Source organism: Camelus dromedarius, chromosome 4, assembly GCF_036321535.1.
Source record: "Camelus dromedarius isolate mCamDro1 chromosome 4, mCamDro1.pat, whole genome shotgun sequence".
Lineage (NCBI taxonomy): Eukaryota > Metazoa > Chordata > Mammalia > Artiodactyla > Camelidae > Camelus > Camelus dromedarius.
The window spans coordinates 54,524,365-54,536,634 of NC_087439.1; the positions used below are offsets into that span (position 1 = coordinate 54,524,365).

Consider the following 12,270-nt stretch of genomic DNA (forward strand, 5'->3'; position numbering starts at 1 on the left):
TATTAAGCATCTACAATCTGACAAACGTAAATGGTATTTTGTTTACTCACAACCACCCTAAAAGTCAATGTGATTTTAGTTTCTAGTTAAGAGATCTTTCACTAAACTTCGTCTTATTAAAAAAAAGACTGTCCTTTGCATGTGCAACAACACTTTTTAGCACACCACCGTATCCATGACAAGTAGTCTTGTTTTGTGTCCATTTGTGTTCCAAAATTTTCAGTCTGGAAGCCCAAGGTCATTACAGTATTTCCTTCGTAGATTTCTTTTTTACAAAATGGAAATTATAGAAGGGAATATGTAGTGTCATCAGAATTCACACAGCTTTTTTCTTTTAGTTAAGAATATTGGGGGAGACCATATTGACAAAAATTGCTTAAGTTTGTTCAAATTATCATTTAATATTATTTAATAAAGATTACCCATTCAGAAAGAACAAAGGTATTTCCATTTTTATGATAACATCAATAACAAAAATATTTTTTATTAATCAGTAATTTGTTGAATGTTTCCATCTTCCAGTGGGCAACCAAGATGACATAAACAAAATATGAGAAACCCCTCCATTGGTTCATGCGAAAACAGATTCAATTTGATACCCTAATGTGTAGAAAAGCAATCAGCTTCTAATCAGGACTGAAAGATACATGATTCTGCCACAAAGTTCCGTGAAGAAAGAAGTTAACTGATTATCAGTCATGTCCCTAAACTTTATATGTCAGCCCACAAGCAAGCTGCATGCCTACACTATATTGCAGTAACTTCTCCTCTCAAGATGCCTGGACAAACCTTAATTTAATGATTATATCACCTGTTTATACTAGGGCTCAATATAAGAAATAGTCATTTAGAAAATATTCTGCATTGTTTATAAAACCACTATGGGGGATACTAACTTTTTTGATTCAGTGTACCTTATATTAAAAATTGTAAGACATATTACTCGGTTCTATATAAAAGCTATCATTTTTTTTAAGATAACAAAAGCCAAGTAATTCATCATGTTTTGCTTTTTCATTTTGACTTCTTTGAAGTTCAGAATTAATATATTATTTTTACTTACATCAAAACTAGGCTTTCTTCAGACAAAGTATCTACCTATTTAATTAGAGACCTTGTTACTTTATTTCATGTTCCCATATGTTTATTTTAAATGACCTTAAATAATTTTTAGATGTTGGCAGTTAGTTATAGTAAAAAAATTATCCTTATCCTCTATTTCAATTGGAAGATTTCAGAGCAGCCTGTTAGAAAAATACTTAATATATATTAATTACTACACCGAGATATTTATAATTGTTCTGCTCTTGCAGGGCAAGGAAACTATTTAATCACATTCCCTATAAAAGACCCAGAAAATAATTACTGTCAGTAATGTTATTTAGTTCTTTTTCTTTTTTGGGAAAACAAACAGTATTTTCTATTTTTGAATCATTAGTGAAAAATGGAGATACAGGAGAAATGGAAGGGTGATAGACAAGGAAAAAAGTCAGGAATAAGGAATTTTTAAAAATTAGGTAACTTTAAATCAATGTGTCTTCATGGCGCAGAAAGGCAGTATGATGTAGCAAAGAGCACGCTTTGAATCACAGGTTAGACACTCACTAGCTGTATGACCTCTGGAAAACTATTTAATGTCACTCATTTGTAAAATGAGGGTAATTATAAGGTTTTAGTGAAGACTAAATGATATAAATGCCTAGCATAGTATTATAAGTACTCAATATAAGAAAGCCATTATTACTAATGTTACTGTTCTCATTACTCTGCAGCCAATGCCATTGGCTTCAGTTCTTACATTGTTTAAGACTCTTTGGGCTCAGTGAGAACTCTGCTGTTTCTTAGACTTGGAGTAGGCTGAGAAATGAATATCACTGTATATTCTCATTATACGGAAGGTCAAGAAAGACAAGGAAGAGGATTACTCTTCTAAGGAGATAGGAGAGAAACTTCCTCATCATTCTATAACTCTGTAGGTGGGAACAGAATATTAGGATGAAAACTTAGAAATATAAAATTAGGATGACTTATTCTGGAATCAGAACGATGTGGGAGAAGCCTTAATACAGTTGCTCCACAGTTGAGTAAATAGTCAACATATTACAAGGGGATGAACAAGAAAAATGAATTTCCTGCACTCCAACATGTAGTAACAGTCCAGATGGAAATATGTCGGATTACTTTTGGAAGGTTTTTACTATAGTTACAAAAATTAATTCAAGGGCGATTTGTCATTACCTGGTATAGTGAACCCGAAAAAAATGCGCACAACAGAACAGTCTCACTAGGGCATGCATCTCAGAGAAACGTGTGCAAATGTGCCTTAGGTGATAGTATAAGATCACTCATTGCATAAACAACCTAAATCTTTATAGACTTTTAGGAAAATTGATCAATAAAAAATAAAGAGAATTGATAAATAAATTGAGGTATATTTATGTATTGCATTAGTCTAGAGCCTTAAAAATGAATGAATTAAATAGTTGCATCTAGCAACATGGATATTCTCAAAAACATAGTGTTGAGACAAAAAAAAAATTAAGCTCTGGAAGGTTTTGCAAACTATGATACCATTAATTAGTTATCTCTAACCAAGGGGACGGAGGTGGGGGAATAGGATTGAGGAGGTTTGGCCATACGCATTTACCATATTTGTAATGATATATTTCTAAAAAATTAATCCAAAGAAAATTTTTAAGAAATGGAAAAACAGTAACTTAAAAATTATCTTATGTTAGACACTGTGCTAGGCAAGAGGCTATTTAGTGGAGAACAAGGGAAATATAAGTGCTGCTTCCATGGGGCTTATTCAGGTGAAGACGGACAATAAATAGGAAATTACATATGATTACAAACAGCACTAAGTGTTACGTGGTAAACCACTGGTTGCGGTAGAGAAAGTGATGAAGGAATACAGAGTGATCAGGAAAGGCCTGTGGAAAGACAGAAAGGGCCGCCGGGGAAGGAAGGGAATAGCAGGATTGTTGGCCCCAGGGGAAGAGAGTTTAGGAATATTCAAGGAGTTGAAATCACACTAGTGTAGATATTCAGTTAAGGATAAGTAACATTAGATGAATCTGGAAGGTAAAGGGGGCCTAATCATGCAAAGCCATGATTCAGAAGTTGCCTTTAATGCCAGTTGAAGTGGTAAAAACTATCAGATGGTTTTAAGCTAAAGAATGACAGGAACTACTTTATTCTTTAAAAATCACTCTAGAGTGACTTGTTTACAGAAGGCAAGTGAGGAAGAGGGCAGCCCAGTTGAAAGCTGTAATCGTATTTCTGATGGCAGGTGACATGGCTTAGATTGGGGTTGTAGGAGTGAGGATGAGAAAGTGAGTAGGTTCAGGATACACTGGGGTAAGCAAATTCCCTGGATGTACTGAGGTAATGATTCTTGGGAGGAGATACTTGAGAGAAGACTCAAGAAGGCTTTCTGACTTTCAAGACTGAAGATGATTATTTTTGAAAGCTCAGGATAAACATATCCCACTCTGTTTATGCATTTACTAATGGGGATTCACAAGTAAAAAAAAAATTTCGTTTCAATATGTTTTTAGCTCATTGATTTTTTCAAGACTGTTTACTAATTTGGTTAACTTCTATAATATCTTGATATTTATACAGGCTATTAAATAAAATGTTTTATGTACATATGAAAAAATATCTTAACATGAAATATCTTGATATTTATATAGGCTATTAAATAAAATATTTTATGTACATATGAAAAAATGAAAGTTTAACATGTCAATATATTTCACAGAATTCTTCTTAATTTTTCTATTTAACAGGAATGGAAATTTAGTTGGTTTACTTCTATAATTTGCATTTCTTTTCAGTTTGCCAAGTTCTGCAACATTTTCTTCAAAAGAAAAGAAAATATACATTCCTTCAGTAAAGCAAACATACTCTCTTTTATTTCTGATTCTCTCACTGACTTTCTGAACTACTATTTAGATGTTTCCAAATTGATACTATGGAATATTGATAGCTGTCATAAATTTGCCTAAGTTGTTTTAAAAATAGGAATATGATTATTAAAGTTCTTTCTCTCCACCCCTATCTCTCTGTTTCAGATTTCTGGTCCCACCTGGCAGAGTTAGGAACAATTTACGCATTAGGGGTGGGAGGAGTGTCACCTCATCTAACTAATCATGCTTATTATGTTCATAATACTTATTATGAGGATACTTTCATCAAAACCTATTAGATATGGTTAAGAAATAGAAAAAAATAATTTGAATGATCACTGAGTACTTGTTATTTTGGGTAACATAGACATAAACCAAGATCCTAGAAACGTTACGTCTTATGGTTATAAGGCATCTTTAAATCACAATGAATACTTCTTACAATGCATTGTCATTTAAATTTTTAGAAACCCAAGAGTGCTTCTCGTTGTTCCTTTAGCAGAGGAAAGTTAAAGTTTATAAAGTTCATTAGCAGTAATAACTAGAGATGTCAGAAGATAAAAAAGATGTGGTCTCCTTTAAATTTAATTTTAAGTACACTGACAAAAGAGAATTTCTCTGTTCCTCAATTTTATTAGGTTTAAAAGTGTTACACTTTTCATAATAATATAATGTAATTGTTTTTTAATATAAGGGATTTCTAATAACTAGTTTTCAACTTTGTCAGATATAAGATGTTTATTTCAAGTCTTCTTGTAGTTTTAGTTCTAAAACATCTTGTTTCCAGACAGAAAAATAAACTGGTCTTAAGGGCTAAAGAATGTAAAATTGGGCTGGAGAGGATGTGGAGAAAAAGAAAGTCTCCTACACTGTTGGTAGGAATGTAATTTGGTGCAGCCATTAGGTAAAACAGTATGGAGATTCCTTAAAAAACTAAAAATAGAGTTACCACATGATCCAGCAATCCCACACCTGGGCGTATATCTGGAGGAAACTCTAATTTGAAAAGATAAATGTACCCCAATGTTCATAGCAGCACTATTTACAATAGCCAAGACATGGTAGCAACATAAATGTCCATCGACAGATAACTGGATAAAGAAGATGTGGTGCATATGTGTATGTATGTGTGTGTATATGTATGTATATATATATAAAATGAAATATTACTCAGCCATAAAAGAATGAAATAATGCCATTTTCAGCAACTGATGGACCTAGAGATTATCAAACTTTCTCAGTCAGAGAAAGACAAATATCATATGATATCACTTATATATGGAATCTTAAAAAAAAAAAGACAAACGAACTTATTTATAAAACAGAAACAGACTTAGACATAGGAAACAAAATTATGGTTAGCAAAGGGGAAAGGGGTGGAGGAGGCATAAATTAGGAATTTGGAATTAGCAGATACAAACCACTGTACATAAAATAGATAAACAACAAAGTCCTCCTGTATAGCATAGGGCACTATATTCAATAGCTTGTAATAACCTATAATGGAAAAGAATATGAAAAAGATATATATATATATATATAAAACGTATAACTAAATCACTATGCTGTGAAACAAACACAACATTGTAAATCAACTATACTTCAATTAAAAAAATAGAACATAAAATTGAGTCATATTAACATGTGTTTCACATTAGAAACTCTGGTGATTTGACTCAGTGCTTCTAGGCGCCGTCAAGAGACAGACATGTTAAAAAGCTCTTCAAGAAAATTAGACATGAGAGAGCTTTCCTCCACGATGGTAAGAGGATGGTCTTTTCTCTTTAGTGCAGAGAAGAGGCCCTTGATTTTGGTATATAGTATAGAACCTATTTTATCAGATGTTACATTTATTCAGGTAAAATTAGCTTTGTAGCATATGAATGTATCATAATCATTTTTAAACAGTTATTTACAAAGGTTCATATGAGGTGAATGGTCATTTGAAAGTCTTTAATCTTAGTTTTTACATCAATTTAAAATAAACAAAAATAATAAATCCAGGACAAGACATTTTTGCTGTAGGTAAATTCATCATAAAGTCCTAAATCTGTTCATTCTAGGTATACTTATAATTGCAGTTTTCCTCAATAAGGAAAATATGACTCTCATAACTTTGATATAGTAAGTATATTTGCTGCCTTTCAAATTTTGTCTTGAGATACCAACAGTTTACTTACCTTTCCACAAAAATTCCAGCTTGAACAGCATGCACAATGCTTCGAAATCTTGGTTTTTCCTCAGATTTCTTTTTCATCATCCCCATTTTCCGTGTAAAGGTAGAAGCCAACCAGTCCCGGACTTCCGATGGGACTGAATCTGACTGAATGTCACTGAGTTCATCATCAGTATCCAGCAATCTTCTACAAAAAATTGATAGTGGTTAAACTTTAGGAAAAGTGAAGAAAAACTAGTAACAACAAAACAAGCATTGCAATAGGATTTAAAGTACAGCATGTCACTCTCTGATCATATTTTAATAAGAACTATCTTGAAAAAATATTTGGGTTAACATTTGGAAAGCTCTGAATTTCTCAAACTGGTCATCTTCTGAAGGCACTGACTAGTGGACATTTGAAGCTTTCCAAACATTTAAGTACAATGATACTAGTCTGGAGATATGACTATTAATATCATTAATATATATTCCAATAATGAATACAACTAAGATAATACAGGGAAGAGAGTTCATAAACAGATGTCTATTAAAGGAAGCAAGTGCAGCAGAAAGAAAAAAGAGGGGGTTGAAGCTATAAAAGGTGTGTCTAACAAGCTTGTGTATACTGAGTACAGAAAGTACATGCTATGAGTAAGGGTTTGGAGTTTACAAAAGTCATTCACATGTGTTATTTTATTTGATGAGTACCTCTAAATTTTAGGAAAATAATAACTTACTCTAAAAGATATTCATTTTGATATCAGCATCACAGATTTTTTAAAAAGTGAAAAAAAAGAAAAATGAAAACAATGGATTATTTTGAAAGCTAGGTGATCCAGTTCATGTCAAGTGGAAAAGAAACACCTCTGGCTAAGAGCAAATGCTGTCCTGAGGTTGGGGGTCTACTGGGTTTAGAACTGCTAGGTGAAGAAATCAACTGTGTGAGGAGAAAATGAACAGGAACTGAAAGCTGTCACTGCCACTCCCGAGATGGATAACATTGAAGGGGCTGACAAGTAAAAATAGCTGCATTGAGGCCGGGCAGCTCCAGTGATCCAGGACTTCCCAAAGGCCTGAACTGGCAAGTGAGTGTGAGAGGTTCTCTACAAAATGCAAAAATGACTGTTTACAGAACAATCGAGCTTTGCCTCCAGCAAGAACACAGACCAGTTCTGCCTGTCACTTGACTAGGTTATTTCCTTGTCAGTGCAACAGTTTAATAACTCAGAGCTATTTTGGGCACACTTTAGCTTTGACCTTTGGGTTCCATTCACTTTGGTAAATTTCTTCACACACAGTGAGGCCTAAGGATTATGAGCCGATGGGAAGAAGGTAGCCAGAGACGGCAGCGTGTCCTAAAGGCACCAGAACAAGTCATACACCATCAGGGATGAAGGAAAGGGCAAAAACCAGGAAGCTCATCCAAACAACAAAAAACTACCGAAAAGAGACTCACAAGATAATATGATTTCCTCTATGTGCTACTGTTTTCTATGAACATTCAGAGGACAGTCATTTGCCAATATTTATTTTTCACAGTATCAAATAAGCATGAATGCATTTGTGAAAAACCTTATAAAATATATATATACAACTTAAGTGCTGGAGCTATGAAACTAAATGTATACGTATGAAGACAAAAAGACATAGCTGGAAGTTAACATTGATTAATACTTACCCTAAATCATATTTAATTGTTTTTCGGCTCTTACTTTTGGGTGATTTTGATCTACACTTAACAAATTGACATCGTAATTCACAGCAAAATATACTTTTTCTTTTTTTGCCCATTTAAAATTAGATTCCTTAGTCAACTGCAGCAAGACAGTACTCTACATGGTGGAAAATTTCAGGGCTTATGCCATTTCTATTACTGACTATGCCATTTCTATTATTCCTTATACAGTGATCAAATAAAACCACAGAGCAGGACAGGTGGAATGGGAATCATTGTGTTGTAATCTTGTGATGTCACTGTGCTCCAAGAATTCTACCGCTGCCTTGTTTTATTATCTGCTTTAAGTAGAGTGACAGACACATACTAACGGTTACTGATTTCTCCTTTGCAAATTTGATGTAGATGACCTTAAGCCTGTATGTCCTAAAATCGTAAGTTATCCAAGACAGATCATCAAACATGACAAAATTAGCATATGATAATGAAAGTTCATATAGGAGGTGGTACCCAGGAGTCTGGCAATCCTTAGTCATGATGCACAATATCATTTATTGAGAAGGAAAGAGCATATAATCTTAGGGGGAAAAAAGTGATGTAGGTTAATTAGTGGATACAGAAATAAAGGAAGAGAGTGTGTAAAGAGAAAAGCATGGAATATTCTATTGTATACCTAAAAAAGCAAATCTTTAGAAAGCAACAAATACCTCTGTGATGGTTAATTTTATATGTTAATATGGCTGGGTTATGATGCGCAGTTGTTAGGTCAAATACCAGTCTAGATGTTGCTGTGAAGGTATATTTTAGATGTGATTAACATTTAAATCAGTAGACTTGGAGTAAAGCAGACTACTCTCCATAGTGTGAGTGGGCCTGATCCAAACAATTGAAGGCCTTAAGCGAAGACAGAGGTCCCACACAAAAGGATTTCTGCCTCCAGACTACCTTCAGACTCAAGATTGCAACATTTACTCCTGCCAGAATTTCCAGCCAGTGTCAGCCTCTTTTAAAATATAGGTTGGGGGGGAGGGTATAGCTCAGTGGTAAAGTGCAGAGCTTAACATGCACGAGGTCCTGTGTTCAATCTCCAATACCTCCATTAAAGTTAAAATTTTTTTTAAAAATCCTGATTACCTCCTCCCTTCAACAAAAACAACAACAAAAAAGTATAAGTCAGACCATATCAATGCCTACTTCCTACAACCCTATGTAGCTCATCACAAGTTGTGTCTCCACCTTCATCTCTTAACAATTTCCATCTTACTCATTTTGCTCCAGCAACACTGGTCTGATTGCTATACTCAAATCTTCCAAGCTTGCTTCTGCTTCAGGACCTTTGCACTTGCTGTTCTCTCTGCTTAGAATCTCTTACTCAAGCTACTTGTTTGGATCATTTTCTCACTGTTTTCAGGCAGACAGGGCTTCCCTGACCCTTCTACTCAAATAGTGAACACCTTTATTCTATCTCTTTATCCTGCTTTATCCTGCATCTTGGCACTTACCACTACTTGATATGCTTATTGGATTGTTTATTCATTTTATGTTTTATCCACTAGACTATAAAGACCTATGAAGACTATAAAGAGACAAGAGAGTTGGTCTGTTCTTATGCACTGTTGTAGCACCAGCATCTATAATTGTACATGGCACAGACTGGAGGATCAACATCTAGAAAGACTTACACTAAACTATTACAAGTGATTATCTTTGAAGAGTGGAGTGAGGATGGAGATGGTAAAAGAAGTTTTAGTCTTTTAGAATCTCGTATTATTTAATTGATAAGAGCAGCAGCATCCTGGCAGTAATTCTCTATTGCCAATCATCTCTTCACTGCCTTTATGTTAATTTGCCCTTAAACAATCTATTGAAAATTTTTGAAGCAAATTATGGGGAAATGTATATTTGACATGGAAAAGATATTAAACATTTTAAATAGCATTTTGAATTAATTGCATAAGAAAGAAACATTTTTTAAAAAATTGTATGCATTGTTTACATGCCTTTAGCCAAGGACCTCAGTATTGCTATTAAGGACTCACTTTTTTATGCTCATATCATATATCAAATAGAGTATGGTAAGAAATTTCTAGTGAAGACATAAATAAATTATAGTGGACTCTTCAAGATAATTATTTCAGTTTGGGTAGAAGAAAGTTAAAAGACAAGTGGATAAAACATATTTAAACAAATTTTTAAAAATAAGCCAACACACTTAATGGCACATGTTTCTCCTCTTTTCTTCCTTTTTCATTTTCCCTTTCCCTGACACCTGCCCCATACTTCTGAGCACCACAAGGAGCTCTTTGGATTTCATTTGACCATGCTAGATAGGACAGGAATGAAAATGACAGTATAATACAAAATAGCAATCCTGGGCTTTTGTTAGAGAATTATCAGAAACAATTTTTCTACACATTTATCTAAGATGCAAAGATATCTAAATACTTAGATAAGATTGTCACATGTAAAACATATAGGACTACTGTCTGTCCTCATTTCATTTTTGACATAAATTTCTCAAATACTATAATGAATCTTGCTTCGAATAGATCAGTTGCTCTTCATCCTAGGCTTAGATGGTGGGGTGAGCATAATTGTTTGCTCCATGAGTGCTCTTAAAAAATGGACTTTGTGTTTCAGAAACTTACAACATGAAAAAACAAAACAAAAGAACTACTGGTGTGTTTCCCTTGGGAATTCTTAAAAGGTACTACACAAGAAAGAACGATTAGCAGTATATGTGTAAAATGTTATCACTGTTGACTTCTGAAACATGCTTCAACTGGTGTTTGATGCAACTTTCTCTTTTAGTCCCAATGGTGACAATAAAGCAGAAAGTGAGGGTTCCTCAAACATGAGCTGCATGCCAATGCGGGGCCAGCAAGCTGTGAAAACCGACCCTGCATCCAATCAGTGCTCTACTGATCCTCGGGAGCTATTTATACTCCAAATTTTCTCTTGAAATCAGATGACACAACTCCCAAAGGGCTTATATTTTGAACTAGAAAGTTTGTAGGAAAAGTGAATAAAGAAGGAGGTGGCCACGGAAGCAGAGGTCATGGGATTCTGACTCTTACAATTATATCAGTGAGAATATTTCTGTCCACAGTGGACTCTTGGAAAATGGTTGCACTCGTGTACCCATGTGGTTATTTCCAGCAATCAGTGCCCACGTTTACACCTGTTAAGTATTAACATTCAAGTGCTGGATGCAGTTAGGGGAAACTGGCTTCTCAAATTTGAAATTCTCTTTTCCTGCTTTACTATTCTTATAAAGGACATACTTCAGCAAGCAACTAACCCATTCAATTCTGCTCTAATATCTGCTGGGCCCAGGGTAGGAGCACATTTCTCCCAAATACCACATAATTAAATATTTAAAAGTTATATATCAGGTGAACGAACTTTTATATTTGTTCTCTCCTCCTACCTTTTAATAAGTTTCATAAAAGCCTCACAAGTTGGGTTGAAATTGAGAATTCTCATCTCCTTGTGTGATAAGGCTGGGCTGGTGGGCTGTGTCTGGTCCTCTGCCCCTGCCAACTTCCTGCTTAGGCTCTCACTGTCTGAGCAGGTAGACACTACTGCCTCCTAGTACAATCTCCATCAATCCATCCAGCTTTGAAAGCAGCTGCTTCTTGGCCACTCTTTGCATTTATGGAGAGGTACACAACCCAACAGTGTCTTGGGTTACCTTAGGAGGAAAGAGCTAAGGAGAGCACCATTAAGACTACAAAGATAGTCTAGGAGACTTTTGGGTAGAGAACTCTGAGGTCTCTGTGCTCAGAATATGGTAGAAGGGCACACTGGACAGGGCAGAGAATTTCAGGGTCCATGTACCCAGAAGGAGGAAAAAGGCAGGGGCTCCAAGTTCTCCCTGGGCTTGAAGACCTATCATCCCTAGGAAGGGGCACACCAAAAGAGGGCCATGGTTGAGCACCCTAAAGTGGAGAACTGTGCCAGGGAAGCAGTTCCACTGGCTCTGGGCTAAAGGTGGAAGACTCATACTTGGTAATCACCTTCCAAGTGAGCCCTTCTGGGATGACTGTGGAAATTAAGAGAGGGCAATCTTTCTTCAGGATGGATATTCTTTGGAAGTTAAGTGGCTACCTCATAGGTAAGTCCATTAGTATTATTTCTTTGATTAACACATACCTGTACTCTGAGCTGCCAGCACTCTCCCCCACCGAGAAAACCCCTAAGGGTAATACCAAAGCTTCACCTAGACTTCAGAACAGATGATAATGCCAGCTAACTTTATTGCTTACTTACTATGAACCAGGCAAGAAGGCAAACTTTACTTCATTTAATCCTCACAATACCACCAGGAGGAAGATACAAATTATTATCAGTACCCCTATTTTACTGATGAATAAATTGAGACACAGATGCCTTAAGTGATTTACTTAAATCATACAACCAGAAATGGCCATGTCATTTTTGAACTCAAATCTATCTGATTTTAGAGTCTGACTTTTAAACTGCTGAACTTATCCTTCACCTCAATGTATGTTTTTTCTTAC

General features: G+C 35.1%; 1 protein-coding gene across 7 annotated transcripts in view; it reads right to left on the reverse strand.

Moving 5' to 3' along the window:
* The window catches only part of PDE1A (phosphodiesterase 1A), a 297,804-nt gene that overhangs the window by 65,224 nt on the left and 220,310 nt on the right, over positions 1–12,270 (reverse strand). For all 7 annotated transcript variants that reach the window (XM_064484963.1, XM_064484962.1, XM_010991573.3 and 4 more), the window contains one exon: positions 6,095–6,277. In XM_064484963.1, coding sequence (XP_064341033.1) covers positions 6,095–6,277 — 183 coding nt within the window. The remainder of the gene's footprint in view (positions 1–6,094; positions 6,278–12,270) is intronic.